Source organism: Phaseolus vulgaris, chromosome 7 (genome assembly GCF_051622355.1).
Source record: "Phaseolus vulgaris cultivar YP4 chromosome 7, ASM5162235v1, whole genome shotgun sequence".
NCBI classification, from domain to species: Eukaryota; Viridiplantae; Streptophyta; class Magnoliopsida; order Fabales; family Fabaceae; genus Phaseolus; species Phaseolus vulgaris.
Genome location: NC_143504.1, coordinates 34915218 through 34941505, shown reverse-complemented (window position 1 = coordinate 34941505; position 26288 = coordinate 34915218). Strand labels below are relative to the sequence as shown.

General features: G+C 34.5%; 2 protein-coding genes across 2 annotated transcripts; one reads left to right on the top strand and one right to left on the bottom strand.

Annotated features, from left to right (window-relative positions):
- Positions 1 to 5531: 5531 nt before the first annotated feature.
- Positions 5532 to 7352, bottom strand: LOC137828870 (RING-H2 finger protein ATL16). Its single transcript, XM_068635611.2, has one exon. It carries the CDS (start codon positions 6782 to 6784, stop codon positions 5723 to 5725), a length of 1062 nt encoding a protein of 353 aa, XP_068491712.2. The 5' UTR covers positions 6785 to 7352; the 3' UTR covers positions 5532 to 5722.
- Positions 7353 to 23533: 16181 nt separating this feature from the next.
- Positions 23534 to 24440, top strand: LOC137828287 (ethylene-responsive transcription factor ERF096). The gene has a single exon (XM_068634784.2). It carries the CDS (start codon positions 23723 to 23725, stop codon positions 24164 to 24166), a length of 444 nt encoding a protein of 147 aa, XP_068490885.1. The 5' UTR covers positions 23534 to 23722; the 3' UTR covers positions 24167 to 24440.
- Positions 24441 to 26288: the final 1848 nt, after the last annotated feature.

Below are 26288 nucleotides of genomic sequence, written 5' to 3'. Positions count from 1 at the left end.
CAGGGTAACACAAAAATGAGTACTCGTCTTATCATCAATTTCTTCTCTACTCCCGCAAACACAATCTTCTTAATTGTTTTTATCTTAGTAAAATATTATCTATTTGGATTTTTTTTATGCATTCTTAACTTGATCTTTACATGTTTCTAATGTGGGACCAAACTCATACCTTCCTACATGTGCTATATGTTTAGTCCATCTTGTACCGTTTACAATATTTGTTTCTGATGATTCGTGAGAATTTTCGAGGGCACTCAAAACAACCATGTTGTTAGATGTTTGTGTTAGTTGGAATTGATGGCCGAGTTTTTACCGTTTGGTTTAGTCACAGTTTTTAATTGAGTATCTTTGTGTGTATTTACTATTTGATTGGTTATTCTAACTTGTTACTCGCTCTAGGTTTCTCCAATGCCGGTTGTCTTTATTTCCAAAAATTTTGCTCCCATTCTTTTTGTTTGTTTTCTTGGATTGTTCCATATTTTAGTTAGTCTCTCTGGCATCCAATTTGTGGTTTCTTTGCTTGCCTAACCTTCGTATTCTATTGTTCTGTTTTGCCTTAGTTCTCTCCTAAAAATTGCTATCTTCTCCCTCATTGCCCCCAATTACGTCAAGAGAAGAATATGCTTATTCTTCATTGTTGCTGAACCCTTAGCATCTCCTGAATCCTTCAAGGCTGGAGCATTGACACTAGTTGATAGAAACTATTTTTGGTAAATCTCAATTACAAATAGATAACATTGCAGTAGTTTCAGGGTCAACACCTCCCTATGCAGTACTTTTAGAGGCAAAGCCTCCCAATGACCAAAAGCCTAATCCACTTTATTTTATCATTATTTTTTGACTTGTACTCGTATGTTTCAAATGCTTAAGGTCATTGATGCTTAAGGTTACTTTCAATTTTGTCAAGAGTGTGCAACTTTTCAGGTTGATCACTTCTCAAAAGAGATTGCATGTTTAAGAGATTGGGTTGGTCAGGGATAGATTGAGTGTGTAGATTTCTAAGCGGCGTGTTCTCTACTGCAAGTGTTGTCTTCATTTTCTGCCCCAAATAAAATATGTAATAAGAGATGAACAAATCGATTCGTGAAGTCAAGTTGGATACAGATTTCACAGTTTACTGAGTGGCATCAATTCAACACTTCTTACATTCACCACTAATCAAGTCACAGGTAACATGAAATTGTTTTAATTGAATCTGTGTTTAAATAATTATAATTAATAAATATTTAAAATGAAAATTTTCCAACTAATTTCTTTTTAATTACTTCAAATAGACTGAGAAGCAATCATTCATTAAATAATATATGTTTGTTTTCTTGGTCAATATTCTATTGGTATGAATATTTTATTGATGTTAACACGCAGAATTTACACGGAAATTTGAAGACTTAACAGAAAGTGCATCTGCACAAGGAATTCTCCCCAATGAGTTAGATGTCTGGTGTGATGTAGCTGGAACCAAGAATGGAAGGATATATGGTCTTGGAATAGAATCTACTGTTATTGGAGGTAGGCCTTACTACCTTGGCTCATCTTCTTCCTCAAATGGGTGGATAAAAAGTCAAGAGCTTGATGAACTTAAAAGAGATATGGAAGTAGTTAAGAAAGAAAGAGATGAGCTTCGAATCAAAATTTTAAATATTGAGCAACTTTGAGAAAAACAATGCAATGATTCGACAATGGATGGATAACATTAATCGTCAATCTATGCCACCAAGTTTTGAGGAAACTCAAGATGAGGATAAAACACAATCACCCAGTCAACCACTTAGTCCTTATCAAGGTAATTTTGTTACACCATTCTATATATATTTTTAAATTTTAATCTTTCAAATAAATTTTATTTTATATTTTTTATAGGTAGATGATTATTGCTATAGCTAGCATCAAAAGTTCACATGGTACACCACTGAGCATTGGCTCTTCATGGAATAAAGTTCACAAAAAAAAAACGATAGATAAAGCTTTTTACTACTGTATGCCTAGATGTTCCAAATATATCAAATGACCAAATAAAATCAAAAATTTGTCCAAATTATAGTGGTACTGCGATTGTTTCCTCTAGTGATCTAATTTCCTTGGTATACATACTTATATTGAAACTAGTCTTAGAAGCAACAGGAGATCTTAAAATATTTCAAAAGAATTGATTTTTATAATTGATAAAAAATAAAAACAATAATAAAAAAAATAAATAATAAATTATATTATTTAGAGACCAATATAGTGACCATTTTTTTGGTATTTATATATTTGGTCACTAAATGAGTTTCTATATATTTTGTTCACTAAATTGGTTTCAATGAAATTGGTTGTTAATTTGGTTTCTATATAATTGGTCACTAAATTAGTTTCTATATATTTGGTCACTAAATTAGTTTCTATATATTTGGTCACTAAATAAGTTTTTATATATTTGGTCACTAAATTGGTTTTTATTTAATGGTAACTAAATTGGTTTCTAAATTAGAATCTAAATTGGTATCTAAAATTAGCGACCATGATTTTAGCCACTTAAAATGATTAGTTTTTAAATTAGTTTCTGATTAAGTTATTGACTAATTTTATCATTTTAGAAACCAAAAATTTAGTTTCTAAAAGCAATTTTTTCTTGTAGTGGTAGTACAGAATACCAAATCCATTTTGACCTACACCTCCATTTCTATTTAAAAATTATAGAAGATATTTTAGTCATTTCGCTTCAGTAATAGGTGCAGTTTCAAATTTGTTGAGTGTGGCAAGCAATTATCAAAAGAAGAACTAAGAGGTTGGGCTTATGAGGCCTATTGTGTACTATATATTACAAGCAAATTCTTCCTGCGCACCTCCATATTTTTCTCTGCACCTATACTTTTTAAAATATCAAAATTACCCTCAAAATATGTTTTTTAATTACATGAAATTCTTGAGACTTATTGGATTAAAGAATCTTAAAACTAATATTTGTGACTTTTTTATATTTTGGATTGTAGAACTCATAATACAAATTTTAAAGCTTCTTGGATTAAAGAATCTAAAACTTAATATTGTGATTTTTTTTAACTACAATCCAAAATGAAAAATTTACCTTTTTAGAATAAAAATATGGAATTTAATATTTGTTATTTTTTACATTTGATAGTGTGCAATCCATAATATAAGATTTATATTTTAGAATCTGGAATGTAAAATTTGTATTATATACTATGCAATCTAGAATGTAAATTTTGTATATTGTGTCATTCGGAGGAAAAAATTTATATTATGGATTGTAGAATTCAAAACACAATTTTTTTAAAAAGTAAATTTTGTATTCTAAATTATACAATTTAAAAAAAAAACAAATTAAAGTAGTAATTTTGGTATTTTTGAAAGTGGGTGAGTGCATAAAAAACACGTGGAAGTGTAGGAAGAATTTGTATATGGTATAAAGAATTAGTGATTACAAAAAGGTTGGTTCGACCCAAAGACAAAGGGATGTGGATGTCATCTGATCTGTCATCATATAGTCCAGCTTAACACAATGAAACAAAAGGCCTATGAAACCCAACCACTCTCACCTTAATAAATTTTAAAGTTTGTAATTTAGTAGCTGGTGCAAAGAAAATAACCAAATTATGAAATAGCAGGTCGTGTGTAGATATATTTTCCGATAAATTCAGAATCCAAACAACAAGTTTGATCATTACTAATTATGAAAAAATAATGACGAAATTACAGAATTTTATTATATGATAATTGTTACTAATTTTGCTCGTACCAATATTTAACATATTTCATGAATTTCTTTTTAGTTGTACCGCCGAATTCACGTGGTTAATGGTTATAAAGTTGTTTCAGTTTAATCAACATGTATTAAATACTTAAACATATTTTAAACTATCTCATATGGTATGGTTGGAGGGAAGGGAGAAAATAAACAGAGAAAAATAACTAAATTTGATATTTTTAGCTAAAAAAAAATAAGAAAAGTAATTAAGTTTCGTCATTATTCTTTTATTCTACTCCTCATTTATTTTCATTATTTTATCTCTCTCCTTGTTTGTTCCATATTTTTGTTTGATCAAACCTTTTGAATTTTCACCTTACTTTTGACTTATTTACTTTCATGTTCTTTATTTATCTTCTATGTGACACTATTTGATGGGAGTGTTTCCACACCTGCAGTTGTCATACCAAAAAAGGTTGTTTTAGGAACATGTTCACACCTCACAAATTAATTAGAGGAAGTTTTAGGAAGCGTGTATATAAGGAGGCGATTCTAGGAATTATTATTCGTATGCATTGTTGTTTTTGGTAGAATATTGTAATATACTGAAAAAACAAGTGAAAATTCTGACAGAAGAAAAGAAAAGGCAAGTGGAATTGAGAAGCCTGAGAAAATGATATCAAATCTTGCATTCACTGTCTGGTCTTATTCCAAGAACATTTTTTTGAAATAAATTTATACATATAGAAGAAAAAATGTTGAGCTTTTTTCAAAAACACAAGATAGTGAGGCCCCATGACACTGAATAAGATTAATTTTCCTCCTTTTTGGGATTAGCTTCTTTGAACTTTTGGTTGTGTTTTTTCTCCCTTCCCTTTTTGACAAAGATGTAGCATCTCACGGGTTCCTCAAGTGTGCACCAGATCTTGTAGCCCTGCCCATGCTTACGTGCACATGGCCTTCAAAGAGACCACCACTTTGGGGCAACTCTATTATCAGAAAAATAAAAATATACCACATGATGCTTTCGACAAAAGTTCCAAAGTTCTTTATTTCAGAGTGAAAGGTGGTAGAAAATAAGAGGTAAATCTTCATATCAATGTTAAAATTTCTTTCTGTCAGCAAACTTAAGAAAAGAAATTAGTATGTGCAAACAAAATTTGGTAGAGGAAAATCATAACTACAATGATGATGGATCAACTACTACCAACAATAAATTTGGATGTTCTTCATTAGTTAATATAATATTTCAACTGCAAATTAATGATTGATTCTTACAAGCTGGAAACAGATGAAATTGTGGAATAAAAACTATCACCAAACCAACCAAATATGGCCAAACTTTGCTTCCATCCACCACCATTACAACACACAGTGTGTACAGAAATATAATTTTGGTGGGTGCATATTATCAATGGAAAAAGAACCCCACCCTCCCCTTTTATTAAAATAAACCTTGGAACAACTTCACCTATCTACTTTATATTCAAGATTCTTCATTTTCCCAATTTCTCCACTTTATTTTTCATATGTTTTGCTTCATTTCCTACCATTTCTTTTACTACAAAGCCATATTTCCTTATTAAGCTTTTGTTTTCAAAAGTAATTATAGCATGGTTGCTTTTGAATTTTTCCATGAAAAGTAACTTTTTTTCAAAAGTAATAATATTGTTGTTTTTAAGAATATTGAGTTACCTTAAACATAACTACATACAAACATGCATTTAATTGATCCAAAGTGAAAAAAAAAAGTATTTTTCTTAAGAAAGTTATTATGTGATGATTTCTGCAATGATGATGTTATCACAACTTCATACCATTTTATGTTCTGCAAAAACATACATAATACAGCAATAATGATTTCAAGTTCAAATTAAATTCAATTGAATATTGGTGTGTCATACAATCCTATGACCTGTTCATACATCTAAGAACATCTCTATCTTAAATAAAATAAATAAAAAAAAAAAAAAAAACCAAAGAAACTTGCAAGTTGCAAACATAATGGGAAGAGGGGAGGAGCAAAGAGAAATTTCAGGGTTCCAAAGAAACAGGTTGCACAGAACTCCTGGATCTACTTCCATGTCCAAAGGAAAAGAATGACCTCTTGACTCTAATATTACCACTACCACTGCAGCCTTCAGTGGAGCTGACTTCATTGACTTGCCTGTTCTGCAGCCTCAGAGCTTCCTGAACTGCTAAATAGAACTGTCTATCCCCTGATGAGTCCATGGAGAAAGACCTCCGGATTGGTTGCACTGAGAACTGGTTATCTTTTGCTCTAATATCAATACACTCATCTCCCATGCTCGTCACTTTATGCAGTTTCATTGCTTTCTTCTGCACATTTCCATGTTCCAATTTCCTTGGCGTAGAAGAACTAATATGAGATGTTGGTAATGGTAACTCCAAACCATTTCCTCTCTCTTGCAAATTTTGATTTCTATCATGGATATTGCCCAATTCAATCACAACAAAATCTTCATCACCTCCAATGAGGTTTTCCCGAGGTGGAGTCTGATGCGGAGGGGAAGAAGATCTTAGGGCAAGAAGCTGCTCCATGTGGAATCTGCTTGTCAAGGAAATGCTTGTTCTACAAAGAGGGCAATTGGCATTGCTCTGAAGCCAAACATCTATGCAATCAATGTGAAACACATGACTGCAATTTGGTATAATCCTGAGCTTCTCATCTTCCTGAAACTCATTCAAGCAAACAGCACATTCTCCAGAGTCTCCATCCCCTTGTGTCTTGTATTGAATCACTGGGATTAACCGGATCATTGCCTCATCTAGTCCACGAGTTTCTGTGCCTGGTGAGTACATTAGTGATGGATCTTCACGCCTTCTAGATGGAGAGAAACGTCTTAGAATATCGATTCTGTGCCAATTGAGGCAGCATTTGATGACAAAGATGTAGTAGCTCACAAGCAAGAAAGCCGTGGCCATTATTCCTATTATGGCAATTGCAATGATGGGAAAACTAGTGCTAGAAGAATGTTGATGAGGATGAAAGAATGAACCTCCTGGACTTGTGACCGGAGAAAGTGCTTGTGATTGTGACTCATAAATCAAGTGTCTTCTGCTTGCAAGATCCATACCAGATGTCACAGACAAAAATGCAGACCAATTGGTTCTCTCAGATCTTGAACATAAGCAAAAGACATGAATAGAATGACTCCCAATGTAAGACTTTAGGTACAAAATAAATATAACTTTTTATGGAAAATCTAAAGCTTGTGTACTGTGTACTACTTGAGAAAGGGTATGGTTGTTATCAAATAGAAGATGGGAGTGAACAGAGTTAACGAGTGCAGTACGTGGGTGTTAACTTGTTATCAAATAGAGAGAAAAAAAAAACTAGTTTTGAAGAAAGGTGACTGAGGAGAGAATTGAAAGCAGGTTGAAGAGTATTAAAAGCAATGAAAAGTGGAGGAGTATGGAGAAGGGAGAAGGGAGAAGGGAGCAAACCTAGGTGGTGTTTAAATGAGGGTGAGGTGGACAATAAGGTCTTGAAATTCAATGAAAACGTTGAGAAAAAACTGTTTTCTTTATTTATTAAGGTTGGAGGGTGGAGTCTTGGCTCAGACTACGTAGTTGGTGAATTTCTCAGAGGTTCTCAGAGAGTTAGGCTTGAAAATTGTTCAAGTGTCTTGGACACTGCTCCAATTATATTTTACGTTACAGCACCGTATGATCCAATTTTAAAATTAGAGACTTTAAACAGTGTATGACGGTCCACTAACAGTGATAGGGGCTCACAAGGACCAACGCACCAAGTGTTTAATGCGATAACCATCCAATCATAAATGATTGAATACTTTAAATATTTCAGAATTATATATCTACAACCATGGTTATACACTATTTTCATCATATTTAATCAAGAAGCGTACAAAAGAACTTTCATTCCTTAAAAAGACCACCAATTTTTCACGAAATAAAAAAAGGGTACTTTTTTCAAATAACCCTCCACCCTTTTTATACAACATATTTTTTCTAACATGCTCAAACTTCAATAGTACAGACTAAATACACTTTCTAAATCATGTGTTCTAAATAGATTATATTATTATTACCTCCACACATATAATCCTTTTAGAAGAAATTTGAATTGATATGGATAAGACGGGAGCATTTTTTTTATAAATATCATGATATCAGTCAGAATGGGTGCACTACATACTTTATGTTGCAGAGTTTCCTGGTAATTAATGTGCTGGAGAAAAGTGTTTGTCCCTACAGAAGAAAAGAAACGTTAGTGGTAATTGTTCTTTACATTCAATCAATCATTCACACGTTATTAATCCAAAAAGACCAGATGCATCATTAACATACTCACATGGTTTGGAGTTTAACTGAGCAAGCAAGGTAGAAAAGAAAGAAAAATTGCTTGGTGGTTTGTTTTGGTGACGAGATAGGAAATAAAAGCCAATTTTGTTTAATGAAAGATTTAAGATATGTAAGTGGAGGTAAATGAGGGAAAAAGGGGTAATATTTTTTGGCAATTTATTAAATGATAAAGAAAAGGTGTGAAAGGCAGCCCCACATGCAGCCCACGAAATGAGTCCTTAATGAAAGGGGTGACCGTTGATGGAAGATGTTGACTGTGATTAGTAGTTGGAGTTTGCTCCCCCGCCTATCTTATTTGAAAAAGCTTTGGGCAGAGGAAGTGTGGCAGTGGTCTAACGTTAGGGGAAATTTGTGGTGGGTCCTAAATTGCTGATGCAGTGGCTTATGGCAAAGTCAAATGTGTGTGCAGTGTTGTTATGTTGTATATATATAAAAGGTTTCAGAACCGACACATATTCACATTTGGGTTGTTGACAAGCAGTAGCAAGAGATGAGAGAAAAAAAACAGACACGGTTACCCTTTTGCTTTCCCACTTTCAAAAAGTGTTTCACACATTAGTCAAAGATTTAGCCCTATGCACCTTGTGGCGTCTGCCAGAAGAAACTTCCCCCACCGCTTTTTGACAAAATTTAATTAACCCATCCTTTCAAACTTGCCACAAAATCTCCACCTTCTCATTACTTTCTCGCCTTCGCCCTCCTTTCATTTCAATACTATTATTATGCACTCTCTTTGTTTAAACTCACTTAATACACATGATAAACAATTCGCAATAAATTAATCCTTCTTATTCGTCTCTACAATTCCCTACAAAATAATTGCTAACACTTAATGATTGCCTGACTAACTGTTATGAAGCAAAACTATTTATCGTTTAAGTTTATTTAATAATTTTCCACTAACTATCTTAACATGTCACTCACTGTCTCTCCATTTGTGACTTTATTTGTAATTATCTGCTTCTTTTAAGTACTTTATAGTAGGACAATTTAAGATTTAGATTTTTGGATTCTCTTTCAACGATGTACAATATGTTAAGATATGTATAGTTCACTTATCTCCTTTTTTTTTTTTAAATGAGAAGGGTCAAATTAGATTTATGTGTAAGAGATCCCTTATTGAAAATAGAATAGCAAACAGGGAGAGAGGAAAAACAAAAAAAAAATTGCATATTCACCCGAATATAGATTATTGAATTATGGGTTAGAATTTATTGGTTATTTTTGGAATAGCAATTTTATTATGATATTTTTCACTTTCTTTCTTATTTGTAAGCACTTTTTGGGAAATTTGTTTTACATTTTTATTGATTATAATAAGTATGTTTTTTGTGTTACAAAACTATGTATCTCTTCTAACTATTTAATTTAATTATTTTGATAGTTTGAGGCATAAGTAGGGACGAAGCGTGTGTGGTCGAAAAGCTTGGTCAAATAATTAGGTGAAGGAAAAGGTTTTGGTGTGTAGAAGTAAGAGTGAGATTGATAAATAAAAGGATGGAAATGAAATGGCACATAAAATGCAGAATAGTTCTTCCTTGAACAGCTGCGTTCATATTGGGGAGAGTTATTCTGATGCAATACTGAATAATTTAAGATAGTATTGTGAACTTCTAGGTTGAATGAAACATATGATCTAACATTTATGTTTTGCATATTTGGTTTTGACATTTAAAAATGTAATTGAAAGTCAAGCTTGGTCTCGAAGCTTGTTGACTAAAGTTATATTATTGTGATGAAATATTTTTGGGCATTTAATACGATGGCAGCACATGTGTCCCTCTTGTTGAGCATATAGGTGCAGCTAGTTAATGGTTTCCATGGTTGCAGTGAAATATTGGACCACTATGTTGAGGGAAAATAATAGAAATAGTAAGATTAGCGTGAGGAGAAAGAGGCACATGGATATGGCATGGCACCAACAGCTGTTATTAGACAGTTTACTTGGGAAAAGAGCTCAGACACGCACAGTTTTTCTAAAAAAATCCTTAAATTTTCACAATAATTCTCTCTTTTCTGTCACTTCACCACGCTACTGCCTTCTCTTTAATGTCAATTCTCTTTTCGCTGGAGCTGGGACTCATCTATTCATTTCTACTGCCAAACAAAATTCTACACTTGATACACTTCACAAATATGCATCATTTCAACTTTCATTATCGTCCCAGTTACAAAAAATATATTCTTTTTAAGTTAATTTCTTCCTCTATTTGAATTAGGAAAAGGATTACGAACTTTTTTTAAAAAAAATTAAAAAGTGAAATTGTTTAGGTTATCGAATTCACAAAAGTTTTGGTGTGTAATTAAAAAAAAAAAGGAAGAATACATGTGTCAATTTTTTCTCACCACTATGACTGTCCATTCTTCCATTTCACTGTAACAGTACTACCCCGAAATCAAAGATAGCGTTTAGTCATATTGGTGATAACAGGAATTCCACTTTTGATCTATCATTTTTTTGGAATTGAATCAAGATGATACTTCTTCATTTTTTATTTAAATACACAGTTATATATATTTTTTTAATTATCCACTTTTGACAGTGTAAATAGTAACAAATTCGTGACTATTAAATTTATTTCACCAAAATTTAATAAAATTATGAATCATAAAAAGTGGATAATTAAAACATCAACATAAAATCGATATTTAACTAGTATTGTATTTTTCTTAAGTAAATTCTTATTTACTAATTATTGACAATGTAGCGGGTTTTATTATATTTGGACACATGTTCATGAGAAAGGGATGACTAAATTGTGTTTCCATTGATTTATTTGTTGAAAGTGAAAGCGTAGGAAGCTCCGATGAAAGATGTTGTCCATAAAAGACGAATCTATTTCGTTTCCCCTGCCTCAGAATTATTTTTAATTTTAAATACTATATATTATTTATTTGTAATATTTTGGCTCACAATAATTTATCTATAGGTTTGAAAGACACAGGGATTCATGCCCTGTACAATTGTATATTAAATGTTATTTTAAGTTATTTAAGGATTCAGTTCAGTGTCACAAGTATTTATGAAAAGATTAATAATGTTAAATGGATATTTAGAGAGTATTTATAGATTATTTTTACTGATTCGATAATAAATCAATTGTTATAAAAGTCAATAAATTATTATGCATTTATTACTCAATGTTAATATGCTTTTTTATACTAATATAATACATAATAATATTATCTCTTAATTTAATAATGAATATAACTTTTGTTCAAATAAAAGACGTAATTTTTAATAACAACTTCAAATTAAAATTAGTTGAAATTTCATTTTTTTCTAGGAATTTGTAATTTACTATAACACATTATATATCCTTTTTACAAAAAATAAAATCAATAACCACCCAAAACATTTTTTATTGCCTTCTCGTCAAAATCAATACATAAATTTTACACAGTAAGATTTGAAATAACTTAACTCAATATACTGTGTGGACGGACGGATCCTTCAAAAAAAAAAAGTGACTAAAAAAATGGTAAATCACTTGAGAAAAGAGCATTTTTTTTATATTTAATCTGTTTAGAATTTTTGAAGGTAAAATTTGTATCACGTGCATGGAACATGTCAAATGAACAGCCACCTCAGTTGTTTACTGCTGAAATGTCCATTGTAGAATACAAAGTTCTTTGTTTCACATTATTAGTTGGCTCTGAACGAAGAAAAATAGTTATTTCTTATTCTGAAGGTTGAAGACATTACTCACTTCACTTGGTGGACGATGTGCACGTGTCTTCACGTGTTCTTCTGACCGTCCATACAAGGAAAATAGTTCCCTTCCCTATTAAGATCTCTGTACTCTGTACCTTTTTAAATCCACATCAGAAAAAACAACATCTTGCATGCATGCCTTGTTTAATTTCTTTACTTAACTCACTCTGCATATATTTCTTTTTTATTTATTTATTAGTCAACATAAATTAATAAGATTGCTGCTTACCAATCAGCTACTGCAAAGAAAGAAAGCATAACACCCTCGGCGTGAGGAGGAAGAAGAAGGGAGGAGAAGAATACCCTAGAAGGTGCAACAGAGAAAGAAAGGGAAAAATTGAAATCTTATTTCATTGAGAAAGAATAATTGCATTTACGGAACAAAAGAATATAAAAACAGATAAAAGGAATGGGCTCAGACAGAGGCGGCCCAATACAAAGCACAAGCGTAAAAAGAAAGAAAGCGCCCAGAAACAAAACTAATGTTAACACCCCTCAAAAGATTGACATTGAACTTTTCTCTGAAAATGTGACAGTTAATCTCAATGTGTTTTGTCTTTTCGTATACTCAACCTTAGAGGAGCTTTTGGAGATGGTTAACTGTCTTTTGAATTTCCATGAGATAAGAGATTCACTAAAAAAAGTAGAAAAACCAGTTATAGGTTTCCTTGTCAACACAATTGGTCAATCACTATATTCTTTTAACTGAATGGTACTATTACTATAAAGAAAAATACTAGAACTAAGATTACCTTTAAGGTACCTTAAAATTTGAAAAATAAAGTGGATAGCTTTGCATATCATTGCTTTCCAGCTTGACGAAGTCCATAGAGAAACCTCTAGAGTTTGCAAGCACTATTGTTATTAGAAAGAAGAAGGTTGAGAGGAGGTTGCATGTAGACTTCTTCAATTAAGTCTCCATGCAATTTAGCATACACAACTAAAACAAAGAGTTATCAAGTGCAACTAAAATAAATAAAAAAATTGAATATAAATTTTATACTAACAACAAATAAGCAAGTAAAACATTATAAATTAAAATAAATGCCAATATTATTAATCCACTTAATTTTATGGATTTTTGATTTTTTTTTCAGATTATTACATTTGTAGTTGGGTTGTATCTTCATCTTCCAATTTGTTACCAATATTATCATACTATTTCTTGAGAGATAACTCTTAAACTTGCTATATATAATTCTCAATGGAACAAACTATCCACATATATGTGTAAAACATATTTTGATTAATGTAACATCTCTAATTTTTTTCAACTATGAGTGCTATAATACATATGATGAATCTAATTAAATTTACATATCCACATCTCAATCATGCAATATTTAAAAATATATTCCTATTATTAAAGATTTTAAATTATATGACTTAAAATAATTATCCAACAAAACACAATTAACACTTTGTTCCAATGTAAATACACGATCATCATAGATAAATAAAATATAAACAACACAAATAAAAGGGTAAGCTAGCTATTTTTAAAATTTCTACTATAAATAGAACTTCACTTAACACTCATGAAATCATCAATACTCGTAGATATACACAAAGAAATCAAATGTTTATCAAAATTCATAATCAATATTTCTCATGTCATACTTCTACTGACCCACATACTCAGACACTTGACTATACTTTCGGAAAACTCATGTATTGAAATTAGTATCTGATGGAAGAGGGTCAAGCACAACCTCATATAAAAAGACAAGAGCCAAGACGTGAGCATCCAAAGCCAAACCAAGAGCGTCTAGGCCAAAGGAAGGAGCGTTTAGGCCAAAGTGAAGAGCGTCTAGCACAAGGTGGAGAGCGTCTAAAGGGAGAGCGTCTAGAAGGAAAGATAGACCGTCTAGGACCTATTACTAGGTCCATGACCAAGCTATGGATGTGAGACTTGGGCCAAGCTATGAATGGGAGAAGAAGCAACTTGTATATGCTACATGAAGGCCCATTAAGGATAGCTTAGTATTAGTTGTGGTGTAAATAGCATAAACTTGATTCCATGAGACTTGACCTAGATTTGCTAAAGATTTGGTCACTTTCTAGAAGGATTCTCCACATGGCCATGTGCTCCATGTGATGTAAATTTGCATTTCATTTTGATTAGCATTAGGGTTGCATTATGGTCCTCCTTAGCCTATAAAAGGAGGAACCTACACCTTGTATTTTCAAGATTAAATTGAGTAATGTTATGCTGCCCATTTAGTGCCATACTTTGCTCCTTGCCTAGCTTCTAGGTTTTAATCTTCTTTCACCATCTATCAAGGGGTTGGTCGAACCTCCCCTCTTTCCACACTCTTCATGCACCTTCAAGGTCACCACAACTCCTAGGAGGACCTTGCCCATCTCCTACATTGAGCTTCCGCACCATCTTCAACAAACATCCAAGAAGAGCTCATAGGAAACCCATCAGCATCCAAAGACTTGCACCTGTCCTACTACTCACTGTGAATCCATGCAACCATGCACATAATCATTTCAATATCTCATAATCTTATATGACAAGGTAAATCCATATGATCTACTCTAATAAGTTTTTTCAAACCTTAAATCATTCATATGAATCTCCTTCGATTCTCACCAACCGAATAACTTCATCTATGTAATTTTGTAGTGGTCAAACATGCTTGGGGCTCCGACCCGAGCACTCAAATATGATAACCCGGTTGGTCAAGCCCACTTGGGAGAAATACTTAGCTCCGCCTAAGATAAATGATAAAGCCCAATGATGTATCCAGAGGTCGACCTAGGCAATGAAAAGTCCATATTGGTTAAATGAATATGTTTTCTATGTGAATAAAAACTGAATTAGTTAAGGGTATATGTTTTCTATGTTAATAAAAACTATTAAATATTATGTTGCATGTACTCGTAAAATAAAAGTGTATAATAAAATATCTTGGTGTTTGTTAAACTCCGAAAAAGAGGACGACGAAGACTATAAAAAGGGCTTGAGACCCTGAGCAGAGATAAGTTGAAATCTTGAGAGACTACACTCATACAACTATTTTGAATTCAGATTTTGATAGTTATGTGCTCTCAATGACTTGATCTTCGGAGTGTAATCAACGGGTGGAGCTCCTCTCATTGTGAATCATTAGCATATTAAAGCAGGAATGCCAAAAAAAAGAAGTCAACCCAAAGACCACCACCAACATCTGACCCAGGTCAGCCGACGAGAACATTTGGCGTCCAATGTTCGGTAAAACCTGATCCCACTTGCGTTTACGGCTGAGCAATCCAATGTGATGATAAATACGAGGCAAGGATCACAAGGATCTAAAGGAGACGAGGCCCCAGCCCTACAACGGATTATGGAGACCATGAGGGCTTTCCAGGAGGCAAACGAAGGATACCAACGTGAGCAAGAGCGGATTCGGGAAGAAGCAAAGGTCGAGCAAGAATGGCTACAAGCAGAAACCCGGGCTGACCAAGAACGCCTTCATGAGGAAACACGGATGAATCAAGCACGCCTTATGGCGGAAATTGAAGCCTCCCGAAAAACTATTGAAGAGCAGGCACAAGCTAACGAAGAGTTGCGCAGAGCCAACGAGGAATTGCGGAGGAACATGCACCGCCATGGCTAACACCCCACCTGAGAACGTTCCCCAAACTTGTAATCGAGAGATGACCTAAAATCGTTTTCTTAGCAAATCATGGAAGAACCCACACCGCCCCATTATATCACGCCTAAGATTGCTCTTTTTTCTGCCGTGGAAGACCCTGAGAAGTCATTTAAAGGCATTCAGGTCCCAAATGATCATCTCAGGAGGGTCAGATGGAGTCTAATGTAAGATGCTTATAAACACATTTACGGGGACAACTCTGTAATGGTTTAGTGGGATCCCGGATGGGCATATCACCTCTTTCCCTCAATTTTCCAAAATGTTTGAGTAGCAGTTCCCAGCTAATAAAGTCAACCCCCCACGATTGCATGATTTGTTTGATGTTAAGAAAAGAGATGGGGAATTACTCAAAGACTATTTAAATCGTTTCTGCAGTATTCGTAAGACTTCAAACTCCAAATGAAGAGATGGTCGTCGCTGCTTTCATTAAAGGGATGACAACAAGCCCATTCAGCGATTCGCTAATCCGAAATCGGGCAAAAACTTTATCCAAGGTATGTGAACGGGCTACAGCTCATATAAAAACAGAGGAGGCTTTGGTTAGGAAAAACGACAACTCATGATCAAAGCAACCCAGACACAAAGAAAATAATCGTGATTAGTCTGCCAGAAACGATGAAACATCCATAGGGAAAAGAACAGACCAGATGTACGTCCTGTATGTGGCCAAGAAAGATGAGCCTAAAACTAAAGCTAGTGAGAAGATAATGATAAGGCCTAGGTTCTGAGTGTCCTGCAGAGAGCTCATACGCATGGTCGGGGTGGTAAATAGATTAAAGTTTCCACTAAAGTCAGATCGGTTTCTGGGGTCACGGAGGGATACCTGGTGTGATTTTCATAGAGCTTATGGGCACAGTGTTGAACGATGCATCGCCCTAAGTTATCAACTAGTGAATCTAGTTAAAGAAGGATTTTTTAAGAAATATCTCGAGGTCGGTAAGGATGAGCAAAAAGGGAAGGCCAAACCTCAAGAGAAAACACACGAAACTCTAATCCTTGGGCACCTGAACACCATTGCAGGAGGATTCTCTGGAAGGGGAAGCTCAGCGTCTAGCTGCAAACTATATGCCCGAGCAGTAATATCCTTAGATGTCAGGAGGTTCGAGCACTCCGCTGAACTCTCCCTTTGTTTCACAAATTCCGATTTGGAAGATGTGTTTTCCCACGAGGATGATCCCGTGGTAATATCCGTTATCACTGTAGGGCAAAAGGTGCACAAAGTCCTCATCGATCAAGGGAGATCAGATGACGTATGGTTTGGGGAACATTTGCCAATTTTCAAATATCCCCTAACCAATTGAGGCCATATGATGACAATTTAGTCGGTTTTGTTGGTGACCAAGTGGAGGTGCGAGGATATGTCGACCTGAGGACGACCTTCGCTGATGAAAGTGCAACCAGGACGATTATTGTAAAGTACATCTTCATCAATACGCCTTTCGTGTACAACCTGCTATTGGGTCGACGCCTTTCGTGTACAACCTGCTATTGGGTCGACCTTCTTTGAATAGGTTGGGTGCGGTGGCCTCAACTACCCATATGAAGATGAAGTTGCCCTCGTCCGAAGGAAGGGTAATCATGATAAAATCTGACCACAAGATGGCACGAAAGTGTTATGAGAGTAGTTTGAAAAATCGTAGGGGAAGCTATGTAGTTACTATCCAGCTCAGAAAACCATAATGGATAGTGAAGTTGACCTTAGCGACGAGAGGCGACCCGGACCCGCTGGAGAAGTTCGGGAGTTGGAAATAAATGGTAAGAGATTCAAGCTCGACGCCTCACTCTGCAAAAGATAAAGTACCAAAGTCATCTCGAAGAATATGAGCGCTTTCGCATGGGCGTCCACCAACATGCATGGGATAGACCCAAGTTTTGTATGTCATCGGCTTACCATGGATGAGAAAGTTAGACCCGTGGTTCAGAAGCAAAGAAATTTCAACGAAGAAAAATGTCTCGCCATGCGAGAGGAAACTCGAAAACTCCTTGTTGTGGCCACATAAGCGAAATCTAATACCCCGAGTATTACATGAAGCGAAATCTGAACGACGAGAGTAAGACAACTTTTATGGCCGAGGTCGCAAATTATTGCTACAAGGTCATGCCTTTTGACCTGAAAAATGCTGGGGCGACCTACCAGAGACTCATGCTCGTCCTGTTCGGATTGGACATGAACAACTCAGGTTGAGATTTCCTTCTTTGGTAAGGTGTCTTTGTTTGCAGCTACCCTCATCTTTTTGGCACACTTGGCCAGTTCGACTTTGCAAATATTAGAAAGCATACTATATGTACAAATAAACAACTTCAAGTCAGAATCAATGAACCCAAGGTCCCTCTCAAAGGGTAAAGATAATAGAAGGGTATACCAATATAAGCCTTGAGGGCACCAGGAAGGTATTCTTTTTTTCAAGAGTGTTGCTGTGTTGAAAACGACCTTAAGGCTTTCCAGAAATTCGCAAATACCTCTCTCTCATGGGGACAAGTCTTCTAGACGCCGAGCACTCTGGAATCGGGGGTTGAGTGACCAATACAAGGGGAAACCATCTAGTAAAGATGTATTTCCAGCCAAGGCACGAACCTTGAATAATCGGCCTTTGAAATTTTTATAAGAAGACTTAAAAAGAGTAAGCAGACCCCACCCAGGAGCTGCTGAACCAAGTGGTGTTCAATGTTTTGAAGAATCCAAATCCTTTGAAGGATGTTGAAGCCTCTGCTTTGCTTGCTGTTGCTGTGCTGGTTTAAGCTTTGTTCTGGGGTAGTTTAATGTTGTAATCCACCCTTAGATTAAATCTCAAGCAATTAGCATCTCAATCTTTATCAAAGTAAAATGTTTTTCAAACTAAGTTGAAACAACCGATTGTTTTGTCGAAACAACTGATTGTTTACACTTAGGTGTTTTGAGAAAGTTTGAAAACTGTTTTTGAATGGTTAAAACTGTTAAGTAACAAAACAACCGATTGATTCGAGGAAACAACCGATTGTTTGTTTTGTAACCATAACAGAAAAACTGTTTTCTTTGACTGAGCTTTAAATGCTTTAACTGAATACGCTCCAGTCATTAAATGCTTTGACCAATCTATTTTATATGCAATTAAGAGTTTGTTAAGATTTGATAACAAACTATATCTTTGTATAATTTCAGAAAAACTGTTTTTAAGAAATAAGAATCTCGAGACAAAGTTTTTAACTAAGAGTTTTTCAAAGAGTTCTGAGATTGCTTAAGAGTTTAGAGATTGATCAAGGTGCTGGAATAGGATTCTACTTGTATTGATTTCAGATATTCATCTGTAACAAGTGTAATCTTTGTAAACTGCTGAACAATTCGTTTGTGTGTTTTGCTGAGATTGGCTGTGTGTTCTTGAGGTGTTCAAGATCAGCAATCTTAGTGTGGGCCAAGGAGAGTGTGTTTCTTGAGGTGTTCAAGGTCATTCTCTTGGTTGTGGTGTAAGTGATCAAGTGGTGATTGCTTAGTGGTTATCCTCAGGGTTTCTGAGAAGACTGGATGTAGCTCTTGTTTGGAGTGAACCAGTATAAACAACTGTGTACAATTTCTCTATCCCTATCTCTTTAAATTCAGTTTTGATATTTTGAAACTGGTATAAACAACCGATTGTTTCGCTAAAACAACCGATTGTTCTTCCAGCTTTGTGCTTTTGCTGTTTTGATTTGAAAAACTGAATCCTTAATCAAGGTTCTTTTGAAGAATTTTCATTCTAAGCTTAAAAGTTTACTAAAATCTTTCTTAAACAATTCACCCCCCCTCTCGTTTAAGGCCATATATTCTAACAGGAGCCCCGTTTAGAGAGGCCCATAACTGGCGACCACAATATTTGAGTTCGAAAAAGTAGAAGAACACTTCCACAATTGGCGAAATGTCAAGCTGGAAACATAGTATGATGAAACCTCGGATGAACGCCCAACTGTTCGGATGCTCCTGGACGGGAGCTACGTTTAGCTTGGTTAACAGTTCTTTTTCTAAAGATTGACAGAGGAAGGCGCAATAGGATTTTAGTAAAAAAGGTAGCATAAAAGAAACAAAACGACCCTTCAGGGTTCGACGACTTGTCGCAACATATTGGTTCGCCCTCCCTACACTCTACCACTTTCACTAAACTCTCATGTTTCTTGCTCAGACCACCCCCAATTCTCTAAGTTCTCTAATTTTCAGACGGGTGGTAAAAATGGAACTTTCTTTAAGCAATTCCTTTTTTGGCCAAGGGTAGGCGAAGCTATAATCCATTGTTGAAGGGAAAACTAAGAAATGAGCAGAAATTGAACATGAGGCATTATTTAGGAAATATATTCAAAACCAGATAAAGCACAAATTGCATTGTTCTAGTCGAAAATCAATAATAAATCGTAATCACCACTGCTTAATAGAGTTTCTGTGCGATGGAAACATACCTATTTTTTCGGTGAGGCACGACGGAGTAAGGTGGTGCGGTGAATGGGGTGAAAGGTTTTGTTTTTGCGCAGGGGTGAAAGAGTGAGGAAGGTGAATTCAAAGGGGGAGAGAGGTTATTTTGGAAAAAGAAGAAGTTGAAATGGTAAGGATTTCTTGTCGTTGATGATGTGCCACGTGTACGTACCATGTGTAGTATGGTGAGACGTCTTTTCAAGAGATGCTTAAGAATCCGTGTCCCAGCTACCCTCTGGGAGAAACATCATGGCAGTCGTTGGTGCAGGTAAGCCTCTTCGCCTCGCCAAGCTTGGCTCGAGGCTGGGGGGCTGTGTACTGGTCGGACGTGCTCGGGTCAAATGTGATAACCCGATTGGTCAGACCCACTTGGGGAAAATACCCAGCTCGACCTAAGATAAATGATAAAGCCCAATTATGTATCAAGAGGTCGGTCCATGCAATGGGGAGTCCATATTGGTTAAGTGTATATGTTTTATATGTGAATAAAAACTGAATTAGTTAAGTGTATCTGTTTTCTATGTGAATAAAAATTGTTAAAGATTATGTTGCATGTACCCGTAAAATAAAAGTGTATAATAAAATATCTTGGTGTTTGTTAAACTCCGAAAGAGAGGACGACGGAGACTATAAAAATGGCTTGAGACCATGAGTAGAGATAAGTTGAAATCTTGAGAGACTACACTCATACAATTATTTTGAATTCAGATTTTGATAGTTATATGCTCTCACTGACTTGATCGTCGGAGTGTAATCAACAGGTGAAGTTCCTCTTACTGTGAATCATTAGCATCTTAAAGAGGCAACGCCAAAAAATAGAAGTCAGCCCGGAGACCACCACCAACATCTAACCCAGGTCCAGCGAAAACATATTTCATTATATCAATAAAATCAAAATAGTCTCATTTAAAGGACAATCACAAATCAATATAGTAACAATCTCGACACAGTATTTTCTTTCCTGAAAATACCATGTCTTGATTACTATTCATATTTGATGTCTCACATTATCAAAAATCACACCATTAAATCATCCCAAAGCTTAGAAATTTAAACACACTAAAATTCATCCAAGAATCTCATAAACGTCTAATTAAAGGATTTTTCAATTAAATATATGTACAAAATATATTTTTCCATAATTTATAATTAAAATTCATAAAACATAAATAAACTATCCTTTTAAAAGTAAAAATACAAAGTTATTTTTTTTAACTTAAGCGAAAATAATCTCGATTGAGCGAAGATCACATTGCTTAAACGAAAATCAACTAAAGAATATCCCAAAATTCTTCGTATTGAGAAATTTAACTAGTTACCTTTAATAAAAAAAATCTTCTAATTAAGTTGTTTTTGCTAATCATATTAAGTTGTTTTTGCTATTTATCATACCCACTGAAAATTTTGTTCCAAAGATCCAAACCAGTTGAACATGGCTGACAACAACTTTAGACAAATTTGACCTAATTTATCTTTTAGTTTTCATTGAAACCTGAAAAATTCTAGGAAAACAAATAAAATCATATATTTTTAATGAAGAAAACTTTGAAAAAAAAATGAGTTTAAAAAAAAAAAGATTTACAAAGTTTTTGCTTCTAGTTTTCCTTTCTTTAGTTATTCTAAATCCTTTGTCCAAGACACCACTCGAACATTTCAACCTAGAAATAACTTTTAAACTAAAAAATTATGAAAAAAAAAACCTTTATTAACTTTAACCTGAACATTAAAATAAAATTGAAATTAAAAAATTAAGGCGAATGCTGCCCTGATATCTCATAATTCACCATTGTTTGAAAGCAAAAGGAATGGTGTCGAGCCCAATTTTTGTAGATCATGCCTTCAAACGTGGCCAACAATATATCACTTTATTGGGCCTATCCCTATTGTAAGCCCTTTAGCCGGAATGAGATTCTAGTCTACGTGAGTCCAACCGATAAATATTCATATTTAGATTTTAAATTAGAGTAATTTATCGACAACAAAATATTCTTATTTTTGCAAAAGTGACCTTCATATATATTGAACTTGTTTAGACTTGTTCGTATTCACTGAATACCTCTGCGAATCCTAAATTTGTTCGGAATCATATTAATCAAGATATCCACTAACTTTAAACGCTTCTACTTTCCAACCTGCATAATTTTGTCTTTTCTCTTAAATAAGAAATTAAGGTTAAAAACTATTTTAAATTCAGGGTTAATTCTTTTTTATTCTGTTATAAGGATTTGGACATACACCAGATATTTAAGTTGCTTTAAGGTCGCTATCATGTTAACAATTTAAATTTGGTGAAACGGCTACTAATACTGATGTGTCTAATTTCATTTTTTTATGGTTCAATTGTTGGTCTTCTTTCATTTCAGCCAATAACTTGTAAATCATATTCTGATTCTTGCACCATTTATTGAGAATCTCATTCAATCCCTACAATTACTTCCCAAGACAACCCAGCCTCAATATTCCCCATCCTTATAGTGCTCTTCAACATTCATCTGCATTCAGAAATTTTAATATTTATAATTCCTCATAATTTCTAGAACTAGCTTCTTTCTAGAACAAGACAAATATCATCTTATTGTAGAAACCTAGTTCTTTCTACAGAAAGAAATATCTAAAACAACCCTGAATGCTCAATCCCAACTTATAATTATATGACATGTTGCCAATTATACTACATAAACACTAAAACAAAATTATAAAATAGAAACCAATTTTTATAAACCAAAATAATTAATTACAATATAGTAACTAAATTAGAGATCATTTTAGAAACTAAAAAAAATGTTGGTTTCTAAATTAGTGTCTATTATTGTTAAATAGTTTCTAAATTGGTATCTAATTAGCAACCAAGGTTTTAACTACCAATTTTAGAAAAAACATTGGTTGTTAATTAGATACCAATTTAGAAACTATTTAACAATAATAAAAACTAATTTAGAAACCATTTTTTTTAGTTTGTAAAATGTTCTCTAATTTAGTTACTATTGCAACTAATATTTTGTTCTCTAAAAATTGGTTTCTATTTCATAATTTTTTTTGTAGTGAAACAAGTATAAATCTTATTTTATAAATTAGTTTTATATTGTTAGAGTTGGATTAAATTTAAAGTCTATTACTATAATATATAATATGAATAAGTTAAACTTTATCTTATAAGTCAATTTTACTAGATTGATTTAAATCTAAAAAATTATTTTTTATAATATAAGTAAATGTAAACTTTATTTTATAAGTTAATTTTATAAATAGATTTAGATTTAAAAATTTACTTATTAATATAAAAATATAAATAGGTGTAAACTTCTAAATTAATTTTATAATATAAATTTAGATTTAAAAATTTACTTGTTAACAAGAGATCATTTAGAATATTGACTACCTAAAAGAAAAAAGAAGGATAAGTAAGCAATCTGAGTTCAGAAAATGGCAGCAGTGAAGACAAGTAGTAAAGACATTGGCACGTTTGAACTTTTCAATCAACTTGCATAAAATTGATGAAGGTGGGGTTACCTTTACTCTTAATTATTGCAATTTTTGCTTTTAATATTTTTGTGAGCCACAAAGTGGTATTTGTTTTCATGTAAAATGAATTCCCCTAACAACGATGGGTAAAAGACATTTAAAAGAGATAATGCTACTAGAATGACAAAAGAATTTGAAAACTTTGTAAAGCCACCACCTTGACCATCCAAATACAATGGACACAAAACTTTTCAACCTTGCTCATTGGTTTCAATAGCAGAAACTTCTTATCGTCACGTGCCAACAATTCTCATGTGGCCTAATCAAATAAAGTCTTTGAACTATGTGTACATTTTTTTCAACCATATATAAACCCCGAATGTCTTGCCTTACCATGCATGCAAAAGCACACAAACTAAACCTTACCAATACCATACCAAGTGCCAACCATGGATGAGGAGGGATCAAGGGGAAAACCCAAGGAGGAGGCTGGAGACGTCCGGTACCGGGGGGTTCGGCGGCGGCCCTGGGGGAAGTTTGCGGCGGAGATTCGAGACTCCGCCAGGCAAGGCCAAAGGGTGTGGTTGGGAACTTTCAACACGGCGGAGGAAGCAGCCAGAGCCTATGATAGAGCTGCTTATACCATGAGAGGTCCATTTGCAATCTTGAACTTCCCTGAGGAGTACCCTATGACTGCTGGTGGTGCCACTAATGCTGCCACTCATTCCTCTGTTGCTTCATCATCCTCAAACTCCTCTTCTTCTTGGAATGCAAATGCGGAAGGCAGAGGAAGAAGTGATCAAGGAAGACAAGTGTTTGAGTTTGAGTACTTGGATGACAAGTTGTTGGAGGAGCTTCTTGACTTTGAGGACAAAAAGAAAAGGGGCCCCTGAAAAGGAGCCACTACCAATACTCTATCAAACTATGTCATTTCATAATTTCTGTCTCAGTTTATATTAATTAACTTCCTTCTAGTAAATTAAAACATATAATTACATCTCACACAAATGCTTCCAACCATATTATAATTTCTCTGTCAACCAACGTATAATGGTTTTCGAGACAATGCTACTAGTCCTAGTAAGTGCCAATTATGCATGTATTTCTAATATTTACCAAGTGCCATCATATGGAGATAAAGTAATCCATCCCCATCCAGTTTTTCAATGGTGCTTGATTACACATATCTATGCGCACAAAAAAGAATTTAACCCTTGTTTATTACATGTAAAAGTAGGCCAGGTAAATAGTGCAAAATAAACGTTGTTGTGTATATTTTGCAAAGGCTAAGGAAAGGAAGAGTAAAATTTGGAGGAATCCTCTAAAATCTCATACTAGTACTCTGTCTAACCTTAGGTGATCCATTTGACTTGAACCACGCATATTTCTTGCCCACAATATGAAGCTCCACCAGAAAGTTACTCTCTATGAAGCTATTGAAACCATTGATCTCGCTTGATTGGTCTCCCCTTTCTTTGACACCTCTCCTTTCTCTTATACTTCTAACTGCATTAAAATCACCACAGAAACACCATACCAAATCCTGATGTGCACACTTAATGTGAGACAATTCCTCCCATAGGACTACCTTTTCACTCAGATTGCATGCTGCATACACATTGACTATAATGCACCTGTTGTTAGATGTTAGGTGCTGGCCAAAAATAGCTATGTACCTTTCCTCACCAAATGACTTTCATAACAAAAGACTTCTTTATGCCACATTGATAGTGAACTCTCAACTCCATTTACCCCTTCATTATGGATCCAACCAACCTTATTATCCCCCCACAATGAATAACATATAGCATCCGATAAAACACTTGTTTTTGTTTTTGTATACATATAAATTTTGCACCATCACAAGCAATAATTTGACATAGATATCTAGTATTGGTGCCCCCTAAGACCTTTAATATTCAAATTTACTATTATCATAAGAAACCATTTTTGTTGCCCTTCTCATACATCATCATAACCTCAAGATCCCTCTCTTCCATACATTGGAATTCTTTGCCAACCTCCTCATTTCTATGGCATGTAATCCCTATTTGTTTTCTTATCTCCAGAGTTTGATTGGTTCCACATTGTTCTCTGATTTCCAGAATTTGGAATTACCGTTGACGATATCTCCATTGAAAATGGCTACTGAATTCATTCCTAACCTTGACATGGAATTGCTCCCTACTTGAGGTGTTCCCATGCCAGACTTCGCGTTCCACCTTGGTTGAATGTTTGATTTCACCAACTCCCACAACCCTCTGTACCTTTGATGACGTGGAGGGGTATTACAGATGCTTCCCATAATAGCTCCATCATCACCTAATATATGTGAGAGGTTCAAGGTTGGGGCAGAATCTCCTCTAGCTCCTTCTTTTTCCCAAACCACATTATTGATGAGCTCGATTTGTGGACCATCCATAGGACACGAAAAACTTAACGAGCCGATTGCACTCAGGGGTCGTTAGATTCACCCTCATCTCCGACGAAGAATATTGTGCTTCACATCCTCCCCCTCCAACTCTGACCACCGCCCCACCGTCCTGGATGCCATTCACTCCGTGATGGTTGCCTATAAACCCAAGGTATCTCAACGACGCTCCTCCAGCTCCCACATCTAATTGGGATGAGTCTTTCACCCTTTGATGTGAGTTGATTTTAGATTTTTCCATTTTAAGGGAGACACTTTATTTATGATTTGGATTTTAGCAATTATAAGGTGAGACCTAGGGAAGATCCCCACTGGACACGAACTTAACCAAGTGGTTACGTAAGTCTGAAGGTTCACTTCCAAAGGCAAAAGGAAAAACACAATATATGGTGAAGATGATGTAGAATGCGGAATTGAAAGAACATAAAAAAGAAACAATTATGATGAAGGAAACCGAATTGAAAATTGAAGCAAAAGCAAGGATATAAACACAATGAACAATGGCGCAAATGGAGAATGGAAGAAGAGATGAAGGAAAGAAAGCTTATGATGATGGACAAGAGTGAACACGCCACTTAGAGTGT